Genomic DNA, 26,082 nt, shown 5'->3' on the forward strand with positions numbered 1-26,082 from the left:
GAAGAGGAATCAAGAGAAATTGCTTGCTTACAAAGGAGTGGGGATGTCTCCTTCACCTCTAGGAAACTCACAATCTCTCAAAAACTCACTAATCTCCCTAAAAGATGAAAACTTGGCCCCTTGCTCTGCTCTATGCTCTCTAAAATTCACATTCTTCAAACCTCTCAGTAATGAACCGTTCTCTTGGCTCCCCCCTAATTCTGTGCAAATCAGGCTTAAAAAGGGCTTCCTGATCTCGACATCGCGCTTAGCACCATTCTCGCGCTTAGCACAAGTAAGTGAATTTGAGCTTAGCGTCAATCTCACGCTAAGCCTGGAAAGCGACAGACAACTCGCTTAGCGAGCTAATAATGTGCTAAGCGCGTGCTTGCATAGCAGATGTCTTTCTAGATTCCCCTTTACTCGCTAAGCGCACTGGGGTTGGGTTTAGCCATTGATGCGCACTAAGCACATTGAGCTCGCTTAGCGCGATGACTCCTTTGGCACTTATTCAAAATAGCTTCTTTTTATTTACAATCCTACCAAAAAGAACCATAAATTTGAAGATTTATATACATTTTGGAAAAATTTTCTGTACAAAAGTTAATGATGAAGAAAGTCTCGTGCACAGAAAAAATATGTGCACTGTAGTGTTTGGATCCAAAAAGAGAAGGAAATTCAAATTAAACACTTTTATTGTTAACCGTAGAATTTTTAAGATGTCAGAACTTGGAACTCCTTTTTATTTATTTATCGTGTGTGAGTAAAATAGAGTTCTAACTAAGTTTGAGTAATTGTGCAAGGAAAACATAAGGGAAAAAGAAGAAAAACATAAGGGAAAAAGTAGGCACAAAGAACACAAACTTGTTATAATAGTTCACTCAACTAATGTTATATCTAGTTTTCCATCAACCTTAAAGGGTTTCATTAGACAACATGGTCATAAACAAGTATTTTCTATTTTATTTCTAGTCATAACAAACTAACAATCTCAACTCGAGACAGGTAATTCAAATATTTTTTAACACTAAATCATTCTTGTCTTTTCACAAACAATATGTTTAAAAAGATTATAAGGTAATCAACTCACCATGTGAGGATGTGAAAGTTTAATTCAAATTCAGGCTACCTTGCCAAGCAAAGAATATAACATATAAGACTTGTGTATATAGTCCAAAGGTTTCATTAGAGCAAGAAAGGTGTTTCGTCCGGATATATAGTCCAAAGGTTTAAAGGTTTCATTAGAGAAGAACTCCTAATTAAGCTATATATCCGGATATATATTCCAAAGGTTTCATCATTAAACACATTTAAAATAAAAAGACAAAATTGTGTTGTTTTTCCATGAAACTCTTTATGTACACAGTGGGGTTTCATAATAAAAAACAAATTAAAAAGAAAGAAATGGCGAAAGTCAAGATGGGTCACCCACCGGGTCAATGTGAACAAAACCAACACGCCACCATTATAAATTAAAATTATTATTTTGATTTTTTATGTACGGATTTTGTTCATTGCATATGAGAAAAACAACTGCTCTAATACGAAACAGTTGTTCTTCTTTTTCAGCATCCAATTTGCATCTCTTGCTCGAAGAATCAATCCTTTACTTTTGTTTCATGGGCTCATTTTGGGACCATAGAGCGCCATGACGCCATGACCAAACCCAACACTTTCTTTCACAATCTAATCAAGCCCTTCAAATTCAGCTCCAGCAAAGGTAAAGCAACAAAACCCAATTCTTCTCCTTTTTTCTTAAAATAGTTATTTTTGAATTTATTTTCCGGTTGCTGAGTATCCCATCATAATAAAATTATAAACTTTATGTATATAATTAGAGGGACAAACCGAAGAAAACGAAATACAGAACTTAGCTGCACAGGAGCAGAAGATCTTCCCCTACGAAACATTGGTTGCTGCTACCAACAAATTTCATATTCTTAACAAGCTAGGTGAAGGAGGATTTGGACCCGTCTATAAGGTACTAAATCAATTTTCAATCTTTATTCGTTTTTTCATGTTTGAGTTTATTAAGCTTGGAATTTGAGAAATGATTCAATTAAATCAAATATTTTTTATAGAACATGAATTTTAACCTAATTTAATTTCAAGAATAACTCGTAGAACAATAACTGTCCTCAACTTATATATACTTTATCTTTAACGCTATCTTTCTAACTAGTGTGGTGGGACTTATGTTTTTTCTAATAGTTTAAGCAAATAAATTTTACTGGGGATTAAGGAAGAACTATTATTAATTCTCTGTACCCAGAAAGGCTTACAAATTTTCGAGAAAGTTCTACATGGATAAATTGTTGTTACTAATTTATGGTTTTACTTGGTAAGCAAAAAAATCTGAGACTTGTTCTAATTTTTGGATATTTTTTTAATTCAATTTGGGACCATAAAGGGGAAATTGAATGATGGGAGAGAGATTGCGGTGAAGAAGTTATCGCATAGATCGAATCAAGGGAAGACGCAGTTCGTCAACGAGGCAAAGTTGTTGGCACGTGTGCAGCACCGTAATGTGGTGAATTTGTTTGGTTATTGTACCCATGGCTCCGAAAAGCTTCTTGTTTACGAGTATGTCCGTCGCGAGAGCCTCGACAAGCTTCTCTTCAGTGAGTGCTTCTTTGCAAAGCCCCTTTGTTTACTTGATTTGATTGTTATTTTCCTGTGTTGTCAAAGCCATTCAATTTAACATATAGTTGAGAATTTGATCATCAAATGTATGTGCATGAAAAATATATATGTTGAGAGATATTGGCCTTTTCATGATTAGTTTTTTAATCCCTCCCAGAAGCTACCATGGCCACCCATAAAAAATGCCATTCTAAATTTTTGAGTTTCTTACAAATTAAGTATGGACAATGGACCTAAGTGAATGATTTGACCTACGATAGTTTGATATATTCTTGATAGTTAATATCTGAACACTCACTTATTTTAAACACTTCATCAATAATTATTTTTTCTCTTCCTATCATATCATCTATCTTATATTTTTTTTTCTTTTTGGTTCATTCTCTCTGTCTCTATCTGTGTGTCAAATAGTTTTGGATGCCAAAAAAATCTTTTTCCTATTCTTTCTTATAGAACTTCTGCAATGTCAAGTCCAGCCCATATTCTGTTGAGAGTGTCAATTAAGCCTTTGAGTTGTTGACTCCATATTTTCAAATTTCAAGCCAATATGGGAAATGGTTTTGAGGTTTTCCCTTCAACTAAAATTTCATTGTGCTCCTAAACATGTTCTGTTTTCAGATTTTTTTGTGTGACTTCCCTAGACCCGATGCATTTTTTTTCTTTTTCATAATATCATAATATGGATTTTTATTTCTTTTTACATTAACATCGCAACTACCTGTGAGTCCCAAGACGTGCTTTCTTTTTCATCCCTTCTCATCTAAAGTAATTCCTTGTTCGGAAAGCCTTAGGAAACTAGAAAGAGACAGCACTTAATCCCTTGACCTTGACATACATAAAATTATTAATTAATTGGATACATGTTTATAACGTTCAAAACTAAATACGCAAACCCATTTTTTTATTTTTCTTCAGTTAAGCACACAACTTGCAACCTAGAAAGTTTCTAGATTGTAGGACACCTCCACCTTCGAAGAAGATGAAAGAAACTTCCACCCAACACCCTTTAATTATGTTGATTTTTCTCATAATAATGCCTTCATAAGATTAGGTGTACCTGACCTAATTTTTTAATTTAAAAGTTACTATAAAGTAGGAGTTAAAATTAAAAATAAAAAATTATTTAATTTTAAATCTTTTCAATTTTTAAAATTATTTTTAGATTGAAATTTATTGGATGATAGTGTATAATTTTAGATTTTGAGATCTGAAATAAAAAAATTAAAAAAATAAGAATATATTTTTTTATAAAATTCTGTTTGGCTTATTTTTTTTTCTCTTTTTTAACAAATCCCAAATAAAATGAATCAAAATATTACCTTGATATACTAATGCTAATTTGAAGTATTGATGTATTATAATGCAATAGGTTAAGTTAAATTTAATTTATTATTCATAACTTTTTGATTTGTGGATTGAGATGTGTAATTTTTGTGTTCTACGGAATAAAACACTTATTCAAACACGACCATTCAAAACTGGATATATAAAACAAATATTTACATGTTAAAAATTAATGCAGAATCCCAGAAGAAAGAGCAGCTAGATTGGAAACGTAGGTTTGACATAATCACTGGGGTGGCAAGAGGGTTGCTTTATCTACACGAAGACTCTCACAACTGCATTATACATCGCGACATAAAGGCAAGTAACATCTTACTGGATGAAAAATGGGTCCCCAAGATTGCAGATTTTGGCCTCGCACGCCTCTTCCCCGAAGACCAAACCCATGTCAACACCCGTGTGGCTGGAACCAAGTATGTAGCAATAATCTCTTTCATCCTAAAAGTTTTCAACCAAATACATTTAAATTATCAAAAGTCAACACGTTTGTTAATTAAATATATACCATCACAACCGTTCTGCCCATATATGGAATTTATTTAAAATTGAAAATTTCAGCCTATAAGTCGTTCGTGATCTAGTACTATTATTACTTTCGTAGATTTGAAGAAAAATTTCCAGCTTAAATATATGTTTGAAATTTGTGTAAATATAATGAGTTTTGTTTTTAGCTCTGGTAAAAATATTTGAGTTTTTTTTATCCTGACAATGTTCATTGTCACTTGTTTTAGTATCCGTCATAACCTGCCATTAAAAAATGCATTACATTTTTTTGGTACAGAAAAAAAATGCTTTACATTTCTACAAATATAATATTTTTTTGTTTTTTTAATAACAAATTTTGTCTTTCTTCTCTGCAAATATAATGATTCTTATTTTTAGTTGCCTGATGACCACCCCAACGAGTTTTGATATGTTGTCATGTCAAAGATACTAAATTTATAGGGTCATAAAACATATTGGCCGAAATTTTCTTTATGTAAATTATAGAATGAGCTTAATAAAACATTAAGGTTATGTTTCATAGGATATTTTAACTTATTTTAAACTTTTTTAAGTCCCTAAAAAATTTGTTTATCTATTTGATAAATAAGGTTTTTTATAAACTTGTTAGTAGCTTATGATTATATTCGGTAAAATTAACTTAAAATTAATTAGAAACTAAAAAATTAGTTGTTAGCTAAAAGTTAAAATGTTAGCTAATTAAATTATAAATATTTGATAAAATTAGTTGTTAAAGTAATTAAAAAATGTAAAATGACAATAAAAAATTATAAAATTATTATTTATTTAAAAATGATAACTAGGAAATTTAATAAATATACTGAATATAAAAATAAAAAATATAAAAAGCTAAAAGTTAATATTTGAAAAAATGTTACTTTGAGTAGTATTCCAAAAAAAAAAATGCTAGAAGTTATTAAATAAATTATTTACCAAACATCCAAACAAGTTTTTTTTATCTAGTAAAAAGGTTAGAAGTTAACTAAAATTTCTTGTTGAATATAATCAAATAAGCTTTTTAAATGTTATTTGAAATAATATTTTTCAAAACGCTAGTTTTTAACTTTTTATATTTTCTTTTATTTTTATCTTCAATATATTTATTCAATTTTTTAGTTATCATTTTAAAATAAATTATGATTTTATTATTTTTCTGTGATTTTATATTTTTTTAATGATTATACTAATTAATTTTATTAAATAATTATAATTTAATAAACTAATTTTTTTAACTTTATTAGCTATCTTTCCCATTAATTTTGTGGAATTTAACTTAAATAAACAATTATTATATGTTTAAATCTATTACGGCTTCTGAAAGTACATAATAATTACTAGTGTGTACACACACGCCAAAGAAAATATGCTCCACTAAAATTGTTTAAAATAAAATGCATCTTTTCATGTCCTGCCGCATAACATTCTTTTGAATACATTTTTATTTTTTGGTATGTACCATAGTTTTATAAAATAATAATACTAATAACATAGGAAATATGATGTGATATGCAGTGGCTATTTGGCTCCGGAGTATTTAATGCATGGACATTTATCCGTGAAAGCAGACGTATTTAGCTATGGGGTTTTGGTGTTGGAATTGGTCAGTGGCCTGAGAAATTCATCGTTTGATATGGACGTTAGTGCACAGAATCTCCTGGACTGGGTAATAATATTACAATAACTTTTAAATTATCCCACACTATTATCTTGCTAATCTTTTTTATTTATTTGTAGCTTTTTGCTAGTATTAAGGTTAGGAGTTATGACTGTTCGCATTTTGACTTCTTGCCTATTTGGTAGAGGTAGACTTTCATTCGTTTATTATTTTAGGTAATTAGTTGTCGCGTGTTTAATTGGTGGGACATACTAATATTGAGGTATCTTTCCGCCAACCAATTGACATTGCCAACTCGAATACTGGTCATGGGTCATAGTTCCTGCGTATTTAGGTAAAAGTATCAAATTGGGTTCTTTTTATAAATTTTTTTTATCAAAATGAAGTTGTTTTGTTATTTATCTTATGGGTCTTTTTTTTTACTACAACGCGCCTACCTGAAGAGTGCGTTCCAGGTAAAGGTGACACATGACACGACTTGGAATACGCCCTGCGTACAGACGCGATGGATAGCGCTGTAGCAGGCGCCTTGGGTCGTGTTGGGGATCCAGGTGCGTTGGGTCGCGCCTGGACCTAATTGGGTCACATTTTATTTAATATTTTTGATATTTTGTATATTATTTTTATTTAATATATTTTTATATTATTTTTTATTTATTTTATTTAATAGTTTTTATATTAAATAAATTATTAACATTATGTATGATTTTAAAGTCATAAATAATTTTTTATATTGTTTTTATTTACTATATTTTTTATATTTTATTTAATATTTATATATTAAATAAATCCTTAATATCAGAAAAAAATAAAGAAAATATTAAATATAAAAAAGTAAAAATTATTAAATAAGCCATTCTTATGAGTGTTTTTTTTTTATATATTAAGTGTTTTTTTTAGATAAGCCATTCTTATTTAATTAACTTAATATATGGTAATAGCAACTGCAAATATATCAACTTAATACACATACTTTTTTGGTATTAACAACTTAATACTCATACTATTAACGTCAGTGTCATTATTTATGTTTTATCTTATATTATTAGGCTTAAAAATATTTTTGTTTTGTTACTCAAATTTAGATTATTTGTTTTAAGGGAACAAAAAGATTTTTCTGCCATTAGAACTTGTGTATAAAGGAATTCTATCTATTATTTCGTTCCAGGCTCATAAAATGTCAAGACTTACCTTACGTGAAAATATCTTATATTTTAGAATAATTAATTAGAAATTACATGTAACTTGTTAATAGTATAAGTTTTAAAATTTAAATTTACACTTAACTAAACTAAAAAATTAAGTCATATCAAGTGAGAATTATTTATAATTTTAATATAATTTAATTTGATCACATTACTAATTAATATGGTCATAATTTGTCATCAAAAAAGTAAAAAATATTAAATAAAATATAAAAAAATAGAAAATATTAAATTCTATTTTTGGTTTTTTATATTGTTTTTATGATATTTTTTATATTATTTTATTTAATATTTTTTACTTTTTTATATTTTATATTTTATTTAATATTTTCTTTATTTTTTCTAATATTAAGGATTTATTTAATATATAAATATTAAATAAAATATAAAAAATATAGTAAATAAAAATAATATAAAAAATTATTTATGACTTTAAAATAATACATAATGTTAATAATTTATTTAATATAGAAACTATTAAATAAAATATAAAAAAATAAAATAAAATAATATAAAAATATTAAATAAAAACAATATATAAAATATAAAAAATATTAAATAAAGTGTGACCCAACTGGATCGCGCCTGGGTCCCCAGCGCGACCTAAAGCGTCTGGGTCCCCAACACGACCCAATGCGCCCAATGCGCATGCGCATGTACACAGGACGCGTCCCAAGTCGTGTCACGTGTCATCTTTACGTGGAACACACACCTCGGATAGACACATTATAGTAAAAAAGAGAGACACATGGGATAAATAACTACAAAACAGCCCCATTTTAGTAAAAAAATTGTAAAAAGGACCCAGTTTAGTAGTTTTGCCGCGTATTTAAGATGGAAAAAATTGAATGTAATATATTAAGATATTTCATACATAAAAAAGGAACAAATATATATTGAAAAGTATGATTTATTTTCTTTTCTTTTAATCTATAATATATGTGATGAAATTATGACAATAATGAGGATGTTATGCATATTGTTGTATTTAAAATTAGGAAAATGATAATAGTTATCCCTCGGACATTAATTGAAAAACTAAAAGTTAAATTTTTGTATAGAATATGTTACTAACATATTCTTATAGTGATATTTAATGTAACATTATTATTTGTAAGAGTAAATACGTACATTGTAAAGACTTGTTATTATGTTATCTAATCATAAACATGCATAATGAGTATGAATTCATAAATTTTCTAATAACTATCTTTTATTTATATATATATATATATATATATAAACCATCTTAAAAGTGATATCTATTATATATTTTAGTGTAATAATATATTGAAATTAAACTCTATTTTTAATAAAAATTACTGCATATATTAATTTCTTAACTACTACTCTCAAAATACTACTTAGTCAGATTCTTAAAATTAAATGTATTTACAATTTGGCTCTAAGTTGCAAATTAACAAAAAAGAAAACGCAGAAAAATAATGAAGACTGCTGCACTTAAATTACCTCAAGTAATGGCAGAGTGTATCTATAGGAACATGCAAAAGCCTTCAATGTCGTCATGGAAGCGTGACATGCCTTCTTCAAACATTTGTGTTCTCTCCACTGTAATAAATACAAAGTATTACAAAACATCATAGCATAAGTGAGTCTAAATTTGTGCACATTTATTTTAATTACACTGATCAACTGAGGATCAAGTGCACTGTTTAGTTGTCTGTCTAACTTCTTATTGCATGAATTCCAAGACGAATCCAATAGTTCACAAAAGGAAGGATCTAGATGTTTTTGTCAATGTCTGTTTGTGTTTTGCAAACACAAGCATGCAAACACAAACGATTACACAAACATATAGCGTGCTTGAGTATGCGTTTTGGTTGGACGTGACGCCAATTTTCTAAAGCAAAAAATATTAGCTTCTCCGTTAACAAGAGGCTTTGACGCGAGAAAAAAGAAAGCATGTGCGTCCCAGACGCTTTTCCAAACACGCTGATACCCCAAGTTGTTTAATCTCATTTTTACTTGAAGTTCAACAATTATGAATGCAAAACATTTCTAATTTTGATGTCTTTGTTTATTTTTTTCCTTTAATCTTATAGGCATACAGGCTATACAAGAAAGGGAGGGCATTAGAAATCGTGGACCCAACATTGGCCTCCACAGCGGTAACAGAACAAGCAGAAATGTGCATTCAACTGGGTCTACTCTGCACACAAGGTGATCTAAACCTACGTCCTACGATGGGGCGTGTGATTGTGGTGTTGTCAAAGAAACCGCCAGGCCACATGGAAGAACCAACAAGACCAGGAATACCCGGTTCCAGATACAGAAGAGTATCACGCAGACCCTATGCAATGTCTTCTGGGGAAGTTGATGATGACTCTAATTTGCACACTTTTGATTCTTCAAGAAATTGTGGCACTAACACTACCACTTCTGCAACAACACCAACAACAAGCTCCAATACTACAGCTGAAGTAGACCGGCGAGGGAAACGACCGATGCAACGTTTGGTGTTGCGTGATTAGTTTTTGAAGAAAGAAATTGAGGGCACTTATTGTTTTATTTTTTGGTATCATGAATTTTGTAATCATGTAATTAAATACTTATGATGTAAATGTTATCAGGAGTAGGGAAATTTTTTCAGTGCCACTGGAGCAATTCTTTTTGCTTGTAAAAAGAATAATTTAAAAAACTATATGAAGAAATATAACTTCGTAGGAGTAGGTTCTCTCACGTAAAATTTGACTAAGTTATCAAAATTATGTTTTGATGAACTTGGCTTGACAGGAATAGAAAAGTCTATTCAAAAGCGATTGTAATACAACCTAAAATTTGAGAAGTTGAATGTGTTCTCAGATGGAGTTGACAATTTTGATAATTTCATTAAGGTATGTAAGATTGAAACAAACATCTTTTTCAACAATCAAAATACCATTTGACGTGGTCGTGGAGAAGTTATACAAAGACAATTACTAGTGACAAATGAATATTTTTAGGAATATTATTGTACACATATCAAAAATAATATAATTTGATCGTTAGTATTAGAAGTCTATAAATAAAATTGTTAAATGTCAATTTTTGTGGGATTGAAATACTATCACTTAATTTCCCAAATACCAACAAGGCCTACATCGAAAATTGGCAAAAGGTCATCGTGTATGTATTCAATTTTCATATTTTACGAATTTGTGTCTATTTACTTTACTGTATCTCTATAAACCTTTTTTTTTTATCTTCATTTCTTCTTTAAACCTTACATGTTCCTTATTATTATCAAAATTATTATAAAATTAATCATTAAATTGAAAACACTTGTATCAAAGTTTCCTTATTAATTATCTTATAAACTATTGTATTATTGTAATAAAAATGGATATATTTATCGAAATTATAATTATGATATGCATTAAGTACCAAACAATTCTCTAATAAGTTGAAAATTATGAACTTGTTTATTTAATAAATAAAAAACTCATAATCGAGAATAGATTTTATGTCTCATCTTTAAACATTTATTTATTAATAAAATCATTTAGTGAAAATTGGGATTGTATAACCTTATAAAGTTTTGTTCATTACTATATATAAGTGTTGCAATTTTAATGTTTATTTCAAAAGAATTTTTTTAAGATTTAATTAAATGGAAATCATAAGGTAGACAAGGAAAGTTATGACATTTATTTTTAAGAATTTGAAACTCAAATCTCTTACAATTAAGCAATCAGTTACATCTCTTATTAATGTCAATAAAAGTTGGAATCTAAAGGGGGACAATGGCAATTATAGACTCATAATCAGTGATAAAAAAAGATGGTTGGCAAAAACTGATGCAATCAACAAGTATTGGAACGTGAATTCAAAAGTGATTGAGGTGCCAACTGTTTTGTTCCTCCTCTTTGCTTCTATTAATCTCTCTCCCTCCCTCTTTACTCTTAGGTTATTTCTTTTCCTTTGCGAGTTCTGTAACCTTAGCTCCGCTAAGATGTTCTTGTTGTATCTTGGGTGGTTTATGTGGGACACCATGGATTTACCTTTTAGGTCAATGACTGCCACGCCTCAAGAAGTTTAACCGCATTCATAATTTTCGACTTCAGCAACAACAATATAAAAGGTTTAGTTCATGGCTGAAACCACAAAACCTGTCAATAATGCCAACCCCACGCCACCGACTGCAAGCTTTGCCAAGTCGCTACCTGATGTCTCAAAAATTGGGGTCTTCATTGGCCAAAACTTCTATTGCTGTTAGGAACATTTTCATACCTTGTTGGACATGCATGGAGTTGTCTTCGCTCTTTCCACTCCCAAACTTAATGCCGCTGCTGATGTTAGTCAACTTCAACAATGGGTTCAGGCCATTAAGGTATGTCATCTTACTTTGTTAGGTGCCTTGTCTAATGCTCTTTTTGATGTCTACTGCTCCTACAAGGAATCCAAAGAGATATGGGACTCTCTCATACCCAAATACATTGTCGAGGATGTGGTTAGGCAAAGATTCATCATCGCTAACTACTACCATTGGACCATGACATTAAGGTACAAATCAATGAATACCACAAGTTGTAGGAATACCCAAAGACTGAAAACATCTCTCTGCCTAACGAGTTTGTTTCTAAACTCCATATTGAAAAGCTGTTGGAATCCTGGATAGACTACAAACAACAGTTAAAGCATAGACACAAACAGATGTCACTACCACACCTTATCACCCATATTATCATTGAAGATACAAATAGGAAGGAAAGTGTTGCAACAAGGACCCAAGCAATGTCTGCCAAGGAAAACACAATACAAGACAAGTCATTTTATAAGAGGTATGCCAACAAAACTGATCACAATAACAAAAATAAGTACAAATATAATAACCCACGTGCTGCTCATTCTAATCCCATCCAACATGCTCCTACTTCTAATCCTTCTTTCAAGAAAAAGGGAGTCTGTTTTGTTTTTGGGAAGTTGGGACACTTTGCTCCTTAGTGTAGGTACAAAGTTGTGAGAAATGACAATCCTCCTAACCCTAGTGCTAACCTGGTTGAAGGAGACGACATTATTGTTATGGTCACTCAAGTGAATGTTGTCACCAATGTGAACAAATGGGTGGTAGACTTTGGGGCTACTAGGCACTTCTGTGCTAATAAGATTATGTTTACCTCCTACGCTGTTGTTGGGGATGGAGAAGAACAAGTTTATCTTGGTGATTTGAGAAATACTTCAATTCAAGGAAAGGGAAAAGTTCTTCTCAAGCTCACATTTGGGAAAAAACTGGCTTTGAATGATGTGATACATGTTCCCTCTATCAGAGTTAACCTTGTTTATGTAGCATAGTTGGGAAAGGTTGGGGTAAAGATTTCCTTTGAGTCTGATAAGATAGTTATGACTAAGAATGATGTATTTGTGGGGAAGGGTTATTGTGATTAAGGTCTCTTTGTACTCAATGTTTCTAAAGTGATTAATGAGAATGCATCTTCTTCTGCTTACTTGATTGATTCTTATGATATATGGCAGATAGATTAGGACATGTTAATCCAACATATGTTATGAAATTGCAACAACAACGTTTAATCAATATGCATGATAAACAAAGTAAGAAATGTGAAATATGTGTTGAATCGAAATTAACTAAGAAATCATGTCCTTCTATACCACGTGAAATTGAACTGCTAGGCTTAATTCATTATGATCTTGATGATTTAAAACAAACTATGACAAGAGGAGCTAATAGTTATTTTGTAACCTTTATAGATGGTTACTCTAGATATACTAAAGTTTATCTAATTAGACACAAAGATGAAGTGTTTGATATGTTTTTATATTATAAAGTTGAAGTTGAAAATCAATTGAATAGAAAAATCAAGAGGCTGAGATCCAATAGGGGTGGTGAATACACTTTGTTTAATGAATTTTGTGAAAAGGAAGGTATAATTCATGAAGTAACCCCACCATATTCCCTCGAGTCAAATGGAGTAGTTGAAAGGAAAAATAGAACACTTAAGGAAATGATGAATGCTTTACTTGTTAGTTCCTCTACTCCTAACAACCTTTGGGGAGAAGCCCTTTTGACTGCTCGTTTTTTACAAAATAGAATTCCACATAAGAAAACAGGTTTGAGCCCTTATGAATTATGCAAAGGATATAAACCAAACCTGAAATATTTGAGAGTGAGGGGGTGCCTAGCCAAAGTGATGTTACCCGATCCAAAGAAAAGGAAAATAGGACCTAATACTTTTGATTGCTTGTTTATTGGTTATGCTAAACATAGTGCTACCTATAGGTTTCTAGTTCTTAAGAGTGATATGATTGAGTGTGACATCATCGTGGAGCTAAGAATGCCGAATTCTTTGAGGATGTTTTCCCTTTGAGGTCGAGTGCTAGTTCCAGTACTGCTTCTAGTCTTGAAACCTAGTTGAAACCTATTGATGCAAGCTCCATTGGAGCTTGTAGGCCTAGGATCTTCTTCATCAATGGATTCCTTTGCTTCTTGGAAGATGAATGACAGCGGAATGGAGAAAGGAAGAGAGAGAGGAGATGCCACTTCAAGGAGAAGATGAGTCTAGAAGAAGCTCACCACCATAGGAGGCCATGGATAAGAGCTTGGACGAAGAAGGAGATGAATGAAGGGAGAGGGAGAGAAGAGCACGAAATTTTATGCTCCAAATGAGCTTTGAAATCTGAAGTTTAATATTCAAATGATCAAAGTTCAAAAAAATGCACACACATGACCTATATTTATAGCCTAAGTGTCACACAAAATTGGAGGGAAATTCAAATTTCACTTGAATTTGAAATTGAATTTGTGGAGCCAAACTTTGGAGCCAAAATTTCACTAATTATGATTAGTGAATTTTAGTTATGGTTCAGCCCACTAATCCAAGATCAATTCCAAGATTCTCCACTAAGTGTGCTTAGGTGTTATGAGGCATGAAAAGCATGAAGGACATGCACAAAGTGTGACTATATGATGTGGCAATGGGATGTAGTAAGCAAATGCTCACCTCCCCCTCTAAAATTTAATTGGATTGGGCTTCTACCAATTCAATTAAATTTATTTCCAATCACACACATCAAATACCCACTTAGTGCATGTGAAATTACAAAACTACCCCTAATACAAAAACTAGTCTAGGTGCCCTAAAATACAAGGGCTGAAAAATCCTATATTTCTAGGGTACCCTACCTACATTATGGAGCCCTAAATACAAGGCCCAAAAATAATGAAACCTTAATCTAATATTTACAAAGATAAGTGGGCTCGTACTTAGCCCATGGGCCCGAAATCTACCCTAAGGCTCATAAGAACCCTAGGGCCTTCTCTTGCATCTCTGGCCCAATCTACTTGGAGTTTTCTATCCAATGCCCTTGCGGGGTAGGATTGCATCACCTATAGTGAACCTATGGCGAGGATTTGAGGAGAAGTAAAAGACATAGGACAAAGAAATCTTTTGGAAATGACTTTTATACATATCTTATTATGGATGATCCCTTAAGTTTTTCAAAAGCTAATAGTTCTTCAGCCATTAGGATTGAAATTGATTTTATTAAAAAGAATAATACATGGAATTTAGTATATCTATCTGAGGGTGCAAATCCTATTGGATGTAAATGGATCTTTAAGAGGAAGTATAATCGTGATGAATCTATAGATAAATACATAGCAAGGTTGATTGCTAAAGGGTTTACTTAGAAACCTAACATAGATTTTTTTTATACCTTTGCACCTATTACAAGGATTTCCTCCATTAGGATTTTGATAGCCTTAGCTACAATCCATAAGTTAGTGATTCATCAGATGGGTGTTAAGACAACTTTCTTGAATGGTGATTTAGCGGAAGAGATATATATGACTCAACCTAAGGGGTGTGTGGTGGATGGTCAAGAGAACAAAATGTGCAAACTTTTGAAATCCCTATATGGTTTAAAACAAGTTCCTAAACAATGGCATGAAAAGTTTAATGAGACTTTACTTGTTGATGGTTTTTCTAGTAGTGATGCTAATAGATGCATGTATACAAAGTTTGTGAATGATGGCCATGTTATTATAAGCTTGTATGTGGATAACATACTTATTTTTGGTACATGCAATGATATAGTTTTTAAAACTAAATATTTATTAGCATCTAAATTTGATATGAAAGACATGGGTGAAGCAAGGGTTAATTTCGGAGTTAAAATTAAAAGGAAGGGAGATAGTATATTACTATCCTATGAGCATTATGTTGAGAAACTTCTCAAGAAGTATAAATATTATGACTTTAAGTCAGTGAGTACCCCTTATGATGCTAACTCTCAATTAAAGAAAAACATAGGAAAACTAATTGCTGAAACTCAATATGCCCAAATCATTAGGAGCTTATTGCATTTGATGAACTTTTCTAGATCTGATATTGCATACGCAACAGGCAGATTGAGTAGATATACCCATAATCCAAATCAGAACCATTGGGATGCACTTGCTAGACTCATGAGATATCTGGGAGGTACCATGGATTATGCTATTAATACAGTGGATTTCCCACAGTACTTGAAGGGTATAGCGATGCTAACTGGGTCTCTGATTCAGATGAGAGAAAATCCATTAGTGCTTATGTGTTTACTCTTGGTGATGGTGCTTTAGCTTGGAGATCAGCCAGACAAACTATTATTGCTAGATCAACAATGGAGTTGGAGTTTGTTGCTCTAGAAATGGCTGGTAGTGAGGCTGAGTGGTTGAAAAAATTCTTAGCTAACATTCCTTTGGGAATGAAACCGACCCCATCAATATCTATGCATTGTGATTCCTAGTCAGTGATAGCTGTGGCTAAGAATAAAGCATTTAATGGGAAAAATAGACATATACAACTGAGACATATTGTGGTTAAGCAGCTTCTAAAAGATGGAACAATTTCCATAGATTATGTGAAGTCAGAAGGAAACTTAGCAGATCCTTTGACAAAACCCCTAGGGATGAATATGATATTAGAAACATCGAGGGAAATAATACTTAAGCCACTTGAAAACAAACAAGTCATTGTAACCCAACCTTTGTGATTAGAGATCCCATGAAGAAGGTTCATACGGGTAAAATCAAGTCACTTGTTAGTTCTGCTAACACTCAAATTGATTTCTATCAATTTGCTTTTAGTCTATTCCTATGGTGTGAGAAAGTGTTAGAGCTGAATTAATGAAAGGATAAACTTTATAGTAAACTTTGTGTGTTTGAGAAAGTTTTACATCTTATAAAGTTTTTAATGATTTTCATATCACTTATGGGTGGTGTATGATTTGCAGCATGCACTTGATTGAATCACTTATATAAGTGTCAAGTGGGGCTGTTTGCATGAGATCTTGGCAAGTTCTCTAGAGCACTCATGAATATCGAGCACGCGCATGACCTAGTAGCGCAACACAATGATAACGGCAAAGATTGTGGAGGTGTCTTGTGATTGGTAGACCACTATCACATGCCAAGTGTTTTTGGTTCATATAGCTTGCTACACCAACTACACTATGTGTTAAGTCCTATCAGTCTAGGTCTGGTTCATATAACTTGCTATACCAAGTCCGATGGATTATACCTCATGTTAAGCCATAAATTTTATTTTCTTTATTAAATGTAATTTATTCTTTTGAAATATGTGGGGGATTGTTTTAATTTTAATGCTTATTTCAAAAGATTTTTTTAAAAGATTTAATTACATGGAAATCATAAGGCAAACAAGGAAACTTATGACATTTATTTTCAAGAATTTGAAATTCAAATCTCTTACAATTAAGCAATCAGTTACATACGCTATTAATACTAATAAAAGTGTGAATCAAGGGGGGGACAATGGCAATTATAGGCTCGTAATTGGTGATAAAAATGGTTGGCAGAAACTGATGCAATCAACAAGTATTTGAATGTGAATTTAAAAGTGATTGAGGTGCCAATTGTGTTGCTCCTCCTCTTTGCTTCTATTAATCTCTCCCCCTCTTTACTCCTAGGTTGTTTCTTTCCTTTGCAAGTTCTATAACCTTAGCCCCACCAAGACATTCTTGTTGTATCATGGGAGGTTTGCGTGAGACACCGCAGATAAACCTTTTAGGTCAGTGATTGCCACGCCTCAGGAGGTTTAACCGTGTTTGTGATTTTTGACTTCAACAACAACAATAAGTTGTTCTTGAAAATTAATACCTTTTCTTGATAATTATTCTAAAACAAACAAAAATGTTGTTAAATAATTTGAAATGGAAGCAAAAATAACTATTTTTATTTAGTATTTTTTTCTTTATAAATTATTGGAAAAAATAAATAAAAGTTGATGTAATCCAATAGATGAACCTTTCTTGACTGCACCACTGTTAGTCGTTATTTACGACTAACGTTTGTATTGAAGAGTTACATGAAATTAGCATCTTTTCCCTAATTTATGGTTCTTTTTGTAAGAATTTTACATATTTTTATGTTTATTTTGGTTTTACTCAGCAGATACTCCCAATTTTATGAATTAATGTGAATCAACTTCAGTTTCAGGCTAAAAGAAGAAGAAGGTTGAAGTAGCTGGTGTCTCGCTAAGCGAGGCATATGCGCTTAGCGAGTGATATCGGCTAAGTGAGACACTTAGCTCGCTTAGTGGGTTGGGAAACCCTAGAAGATGACCAGTGTCAGATGCACGTGCCCAGCGTGCCGTCAGCTCGCCCAACGAGTCATTTGTCCCTTCTCGCGCTCAGTGCACCCAGCTCGCCAAACTAGAATTCACTAACTCACGCTTAGCGAGAAAATCACGCTAAGCAAGCCTTCAGAATCTAAAATGTCAAGGAGCCTTTAAAACATTGAAGTTGGCGTAAAATAAGAGAGGAGTCAAAAAATAGAGCAAGAGAAGAAGCTGAAACGATAGAGCCTCAGCCTCCAAGAGGGTTTAGGTTTTAGGGTTTTAGAGGTGGAGGAGACATCCTCAACCAGTTGTAACCTTAGTTTTTCTTCAAAAATATATCCTTTGTGCTGAAAGTTGCTAACTTGCAATGGAAGGCTAAATCTCTTGTTGGGGAGTTCTGCTAAACCTTTGATGTAATATTCTCTTACTATCTATTTAAATTTGTTTTTATGTGTTTATTGCTCTTATCTGTGCTTATTTCTTGCATGCTTGTGACTTGATCACCCATTTGTATGTAAAGTTAGGATTTTTAGTACTGGGAAGTGCTTTGAACCCTTAGAACTTGATAGAGCAGGCTAGAAAACTGTATGTCTGGGGACGGAGTGCAGTGATTTAGTTTTTATTATGCTGTAATCTTAATGCAACTCATTTAGACTAAGTTTGTTAAGGGATCAATGACAAAGTTTAAATAGAGTTAGGCTCATTCACTCGAGGGATCTTGGTTTGGGTAATTTATTTTTCAACATAAGAACACTAAGACAACGTTAAATAGAGAAAAAACATTTAACAACATGAAAGTAAGTTCAGTAGAATAACCCAAAGTTTTTACTTGACTGTTTTTACTTCTCACTCTTAGATATTTTAATTTGTAGTTAATTAGAATTTTAGACAAAAACCCCTTTTATCATTTACTTGCTTTACATAAATTTTTGCTCATTGAACGCATATTTTCTGGATGAAACAAGTTCCATGTGATTCGATACTCGGTTCTTACCGTTTTATATTACCTGTGCGACTCAGTACACTTACTGATTAGCATCGCAGAGGAGTGCGAACAAACACCAGTTGGCTCTATTAATTAGAGAGGATCCAAGCCCTTTTTCATGTAAAATTTTCCAAACTTCTTTACCATCAAGCTTGGCTTCTCATCTTCAAGGTCAAATGAGTTGGAGTTATATCTATATCCATAATTCCTAAATGAGTTGGCCTGAAGAGTAATATATTTCTTTCCTTTGTCAACTTCTTCATTATCTATTCAACTAAAACTCGGGACCTTGAAGTTTTCTAAAGAGAATTTCTATATTCATGGTTGATAGATCCTTCGATTGAACTATAACAATGACCATAGGTTGCAGAGACCTGTTAAGACATCCTCAACACTTTGATTATTAACTATTTTTTTTTTCAAATTGTTTACTTAGACCAACTAGATGAGTGACTATATGAGTGAATCTATTTTGCATATCATAGATATGATGCTCTCACCATTTTTATTCTAAACATCATATATATGAAATCAAATGGAACACACTTGAAGGGGTTGAATAGAATTATTATTGTAAACCCCTAGAACTTTTTTTCCAAGATAAATATCTTTTTTTAAGACAGTTATGAAAAAGACATTAAAAATTAAATTGACAAAGTGATAATCCGGATAAGGTACTAAAACAAATTTTCACAAATAGAATTTTAAGAAACCGGTGCATCCAAAAGAGAGTTCATGAGAAAACAAGTCTAAAACACGAGAACAAAAGTATCGACACTATTTTATACTAGTTCATCAAATTGTGAGTTGCGTTCAATTCTCTTTCAACCTTAGAAGGGTTCCACTAATCAAAACATATTACAAAACAAGGATTTTTTTCCTTCTACTCCTAACTTACAACAAGTACTCTTTAGGCTATTTCTGGCACACCCTTAAACTCGCCCCTGAGATTGAAAACTCCTAAATATTCTTTGATCACTAAGACACTCGTGGATTTCTGAACAACAAGTTTGAGTGATTGCAATCAAATAACTCTCACATAGAGAGTATACAATGAAGAAAAAATTACAAAATAAATTTACTAATCAAAGAATAGTAGATTGAACACTCAGTGTATAATCCTCCAAAGATGAAAGATGTATCAGAGTATGAATGGCAACACTTTGAGAATATCAGATTGCAAAAGTTATATTCTGCCAAGCTTTCATCTTGATTTTATAGGCTTCAAAAATATGATTGTTGTGAGAATAGAAGTATGAACACTTGTTTAATACTAGTTTACTTAAATCATGGGCTACATCCAATTCTCCTTCAACCTTATAAGGGTTTCACTAATCAAAACAGATTACAAAACAAGTATTATTTCTTGGTTTACAATAAGTATTATCTAGGTTACTTTTGGCACACCTTCAATCTCACAATGAGATTGAAAACTCCCAGTATTCTTTGATCATCATCAACATCGTTGACAAGCATATCAATTAGTTTAGTTTTTTTTTTTTTCTGAAATTTGGGTACAAAGTCATTTCCACAAGGACTTGTTTGTACGAGGCTATTTGTGTGAATTCATGTTCTAGGCAAAGGATAATTTGTTTTAAGACAAGTATAAACACAAAAAACAAAACAAATTAAAGGTGAGCAAAAACACAAACAATGGATGGCAAGGGGAGCTAAATGTAAAATGAAATGAAGTGTTGGGGATTTGACTACACTAAGCTAACAATCTCAATAACCATAAATATTTTCATTATCCGATGTTCATTGATGTGTCATTATTTTCTCCTATTTCTTACCCCTTTCTATCACCATTTTAATTACTGATTAGCCTTAATTGTCAAAATTAATTATGCAGTTTTATCATTTGGGCCTACTTGACTAATTCTGTGTTTTAATTTAATTTCAGGAAAATTATAAGCAATTGGGCTTGGATCCAGAATTGGGCTGAACCGACTTGGACTTGAAGAGAGCAGACGATTTTATTTGTCATCTAGTTTTATTTTATTTCGTTTTTGGGCTGTATTTTTGTAATTGGGCCACCAGACCTAGTGACCTTTAGTGAGCCCAACTTCTAGGGTTTTAAGTGTGGCTGGTAACTGTTCACAAGGCAGAGAGAATTTGTAGGGTTTTATTCTTCAGATTTCGTATTTACTGTTCACGCGCACTGTTCACGTAGCAATTCCAGTTTTGTTTTCTGCTTTTAATTCCACTTTCGTTTTCATTTTCTGCTTCTAATTTCAGTTTGTTTTCTACCCTTGATTTCCTTTTTGTTTCTGTGTTAATGGAAGGTTGAATCCCTAGTGTTGTTTTCTCTTGAGGATTAAGAATAGCTCTCTTTGAGGTTTTGTTCTTAACATAAAATTCTGATCAGTTTTTCCCCTTCACCAATTATTCTGTATTTGTTGTTGGTATTAATCCGTGCATGCTTAATGCTAGATTAATTGTCTCTGTGCTTAATTAACGATCATGCTTAATGGACATGTGAGAGGAATTAATTGGTGTATGTGTTGCTTAATCGCATAATGACAGTCTTGTGTTAATTTTCGCTTAGTAAATTAATTCCAGGTTGGATTAAGTGGTTGAACTGATTAGGGATAAATTCTCGTAACCTAGGATAAGAGACTTGCTTTTGAATCAAGGGAAACAACATGTTTTAGTTTTGTTATTTTCTTCAATTCAAGTTTGCTTGCTGTTTAATAGAAAAAGCAAACAACCCCCCCCCCCATTTCGTGACTGTTTTATTATTACATGTTATGAACATTTGTTTGATCATTGCTCACTGGGAGACAACCTAGGATCACTTCCTAGATACTGCATTTTATTGTTTATTTGATTCGGGTACGGCCCCGATCAAATTTGGCGCCGTTGCCTGGGAGTAATGGTCCAAAGGTTCATAATTATGTTTTTGTGTCTTTGTGTTTGTTTCTGTGTGTAGTTCTGTTGTTTAGTGTTGTTTGTGTGTGTTTCAGTCTTGTTCCCTGTTTAGAGGTGCCCCCTGTTCAAAGGTGAAAAATGTTGTGAATAATGCTTTGAATAGTGCTGTGAACAGTGTCGGTTTTTCTAATTAATTGGCGATTTATGTTTTGATAGCTAGAGTTATTATTTTTGGCTGATCTTTTGTGTGGTAGTTTCTTTTGATCCATATTTTGTGTGAAAAATACCAGAAGTACTTGGTGTGGCTGAATTTGAGAGATACAAAAAATTTGGGAACTTGTTTTTAGCAAAACTTAAAACGGCCATAACTTTTGCTTCGGTTATCAAAATGACTATTATTATATATGCATTTGGGGTATAAAAAAATTTGTCATGTTGTCATAACTAGCTAAAGCTGGTTGAGGTTCTCAGAACTTAAAAAATCAGCCGTTTACTAAGGTTTTTTATTTTTTAAATATTATTGTCCTATTTTTCTAAACTTTGCTTATGCAATTTTCATAGTTAGACTTTGAATTTTTGTCTGAAAATTTTTGTGCTATCTTTTCATGATTTTAGGGTGTTGCTCACAAATTTTCAGCTCATTTGGATATGTTTGAGTATAGTTGTAGTTTTACCCCCTTTTTAGTGCTTGTTTGAGAAATACATGATCTACTGCATATAGTACATGACTAGGGGCAATCCAGGTGATTTACAACCCTTTGATACTGAAATAGATATAACCTTTCATAGATTAGTTAGGCATAGTATGCATCCTGATCATTCTGTGTATTTTGAGCATTCTGAGCATTCCATGTATTGTGTGCATTCCGAGCATTTTGTTGCTGGTGATTCTAAACATTCTGATTTTGAGCATTCAGCTGCTAATTTTCATACTAAGAACATGGCTCAATCTCCACCTCGTGAGAGGACTCTTAGGGAGATGGCTGCACCTGACTTCACTTATGAAAGCTTGTGCATTCAATATCCTGATGAGGATGTTCCATATGTTCTCAAGACTAGACTAATATATTTGCTGCCCAAGTTTCATGGTCTTGCAGGTGAAGATCCTCATAAGCATCTTAAGGAGTTCCATATTGTCTGTTCCACCATGAAGCCCCCTGATGTTCAGGAAGAGCATATCTTTCTAAAGGCTTTTCCTCATTCTCTGGAGGGAGTGGCGAAAGATTGGTTGTGCTACCTTGCTCCCAGGTCCATTACCAGCTGGGATGACCTTAAGAGGGTGTTCATGGAGAAATTCTTTCCTGCATCTAGGACCACTGCCATCAGAAAAGACATTTCAGGCATCAGGCAACTTAGTGGAGAGAGCTTGTATGAGTACTGGGAAAGATTCAAGAAATTGTGTGTAAACTGTCCTCACCACTAAATTTCTGAGCAACTTCTTCTTCAATATTTCTATGAGGGACTTAGCAACATAGAGAGGAGTATGATTGATGCTGCCAGTGCTGGAGCTCTTGGCGATATGACTCCTATTGAGGCTAGGAATCTGATTGAGAATATGGCTTCCAACTCCCAACAATTTAGTGCAAGAAATGATGCTATTGTCCTTAGAGGAGTCCATGATATGGCCACGGATTCATCTTCATCTGCTGAAAATAAGAAGCTTGAGGGAAAACTTGATGCCTTGGTCAACCTAGTAACTCCGCTTGCCATAAATAAAAAATCTACATCTGCACCTTTTACTGTTGCAAGAGTCTGTGGTCTATGTTCTTCTGCTGATCACCACATAGACCTCTGTCCTTCTTTGCAGCAATCTGGAGTCAATGAGCAACCTGAAGCCTATGCTGCAAACATTTATAATAGACCCCCTCAGCAGCAAAACCAACAACAACAGAATAATTATTTCAAACAACAGATACAATCCAGGTTCGAGGAATCATCCAAATATGAGATGGGCAAATCCTCCACAACAACAACAGCAACAACAACAACAGCCTGCCCCTCCCTTCTAGAATGCTGCTGGTCCAAGTAGGCCATATGTTCCTCCTCCAATGCAGCATCAACAACAACAACAAAGACAACTAGAAACTGAGGCCCCTTCTCATCCTTCCTTAGAGGAGTTAGTGAGGCTAATGACCATCCAGAATATGCAATTTCAGCAAGAGACAAAAGCCTCCATTCAAAGTCTGACAAATCAGATGGGACAGATGGCTACTCAATTGAACCAAGCTCAGTCCCAAAATTCTAACAAATTGCCTTCACAAACTGTGTAGAATTCGAAAAATGGGAGTGCCATCACCTTGATGTATGGCAAGCAAATTAAAGTTCCTTCACCAGTAGCAGCACCTCCACCTAAACATGTCAAGCTTCATTCTACACCTAAAAGAGAGGAGGAGATAGCTGCACAAAAAAGAAAGCTTCTTGATCATGAGGGAGCTAACAAAAATTTTCAAACAGGTGAACCTTCTTCTAGTAGTTCTGACTTGCAACAGCCTCCTATCCCTCTTCAATTTCCACCAAGAGCAATTCCAAACAAAAAGATGGAAGAAGTGGATAAGGAGATCTTGGAGACCTTTAGGAAAGTAGAGGTGAACATACCTATGCTAGATGCCATCAAGCAAATTCCAAGATATGCCAAGTTTCTAAAGGAGCTGTGCACCCACAAAAGGAGGCTCAAAGGCAATGAAAGGATTAGCATGGGTAGAAATGTGTCAGCATTGATAGGTAAATTTGTTCCTCACATTCCTGAGAAATGTAAGGACCCAGGTACTTTCTGTATACCTTGCATTATTGGGAACAACAAATTTGGGAATGCCATGCTAGATCAAGGAGCATCAGTTAGTGTCATGCCTCTATCCATTTTCAATTCTTTGTCTCTTGGACCTATGCAACCTACGGGTGTGGTGGTGATTCAATTGGCAAATAGAAGTGTTGCTCACCCCACAGGTTTAATAGAGGATGTGTTGGTTTGGGTTGGTGAACTTATTTTTCCTGCTGATTTTTATGTTCTTGATATGGAAGACGTATTTTCCCATGGTTCAGTTCTAATTATTTTTGGTAGGCCATTTATGAAAACAACCCGAACCAAGATAGATGTTTATGCTGGCACATTGTCTATGGAATTTGGTGATATTGTTGTTCATTTTAACATTCTTGATGCAATGAAACATCCATCTGAGGATCATTCTATTTTTCGTGCTGAGATACTTGATCAGATTGTTGATGATTATATGTTTGATTTCGATTCTCTTCATGGTAGGAAACATCCATTTTTATCTGATTTGCATACTTGTCATTCCTCATGCATTGAATCTGAATCTGAGTTTGAATTTGATCATGTATCTGATTTTTATGCTGAGAGTAAATTTGAATTTGAGTCTGGTTCTGATTTTCTGGGTGTTGTACCTCTTGATGTTGATTTTTTAGAGTCAGAATGCACTAACCATGTTGCAGGAAGTACATATACTTCTGACATGCTTTGTGAGGTACAAGCTGAGGAACCCTCCTCTTCTTCTCCTACCCTGGTTCGTCCCACTGTTCAGCCACCATCCACACCAAAGTTGAAGCACTTACCAGCAAACCTCAAGTGTGCTTCCTTGGAGGACAAAGAAAAATTTCTAGTGATCATCTCTGCCTTCCTTGCTACTGAGCAAGAGGAGAAGTTGTTGCTAGTGCTCAAGAAGCACAAGAAAGCCATTGGATGGACTTTAACAGACATTCCTAGTATTAGCCCATCTACTTGCATGCATAGGATACTTTTAGAGGACGAAGCTAAGCCAGTGAGGCAGCCACAACGGTGACTCAACCCCATCATTCTAGATGTGGTGAAAAAGGAGGTGACCAAGCTCTTGCAAGCTGGAATCATCTACCCTATTTCTGACAGCCAGTGGGTGAGTCCTATCCAAGTGGTTCCTAAGAAGACAGACCTCACAGTGATGAAGAATGAGAGGGATGAGCTTATCCCCAGAAGAATGCAGAATAGCAGGCAAGTCTGCATTGATTATAGGAGGTTGAACCAGGCAACCAGAAAAGATCATTTTTCCTTGTCATTCATTGATCAAATGCTTGAGCGCTTGGCATGTAAGTCTCATTACTGTTTTCTTGATGGATTTTCTGGTTATTTACAAATTCATATTGCTCCTGAGGATCAAGAAAAGACCACATTCACCTGTCCCTTTGGCACTTTTGCCTATAGGAGGATGCCCTTTGGCCTATGCAACACCCCTGGTACCTTCCAGCGGTGTATGCTTAGCATTTTCAGTGACTTTTTAGAGAGTTGCATAGAGGTGTTTATGGATGATTTTACTGTTTATGGATCCTCTTTTGATGCATGTTTGGATAGTCTGGATACAGTTCTTAATA

The 26,082-nt window shown here is 33.4% G+C and overlaps 1 protein-coding gene and 1 non-coding gene across 2 annotated transcripts; one reads left to right on the forward strand and one right to left on the reverse strand.

Moving 5' to 3' along the window:
- The first annotated feature begins 1,462 nt into the window (after window positions 1-1,462).
- LOC114419244 (putative receptor-like protein kinase At4g00960) lies at window positions 1,463-9,980 on the forward strand. Its single transcript, XM_028384880.1, has 6 exons — window positions 1,463-1,699; window positions 1,818-1,960; window positions 2,390-2,600; window positions 4,145-4,379; window positions 5,983-6,133; window positions 9,354-9,980. The coding sequence occupies exons 1-6, from the start codon at window positions 1,636-1,638 to the stop codon at window positions 9,780-9,782; spliced, it is 1,233 nt and encodes a 410-aa protein (XP_028240681.1). The 5' UTR covers window positions 1,463-1,635; the 3' UTR covers window positions 9,783-9,980.
- A 13,061-nt stretch (window positions 9,981-23,041) lies between these two features.
- LOC114420806 lies at window positions 23,042-23,148 on the reverse strand. The gene has a single exon (XR_003668439.1). It is a non-coding gene; the product is annotated as a small nucleolar RNA R71 (small nucleolar RNA).
- Window positions 23,149-26,082: the final 2,934 nt, after the last annotated feature.

The sequence above is a fragment of the Glycine soja genome, chromosome 7 (assembly GCF_004193775.1).
Source record: "Glycine soja cultivar W05 chromosome 7, ASM419377v2, whole genome shotgun sequence".
Taxonomy (NCBI): Eukaryota; Viridiplantae; Streptophyta; class Magnoliopsida; order Fabales; family Fabaceae; genus Glycine; species Glycine soja.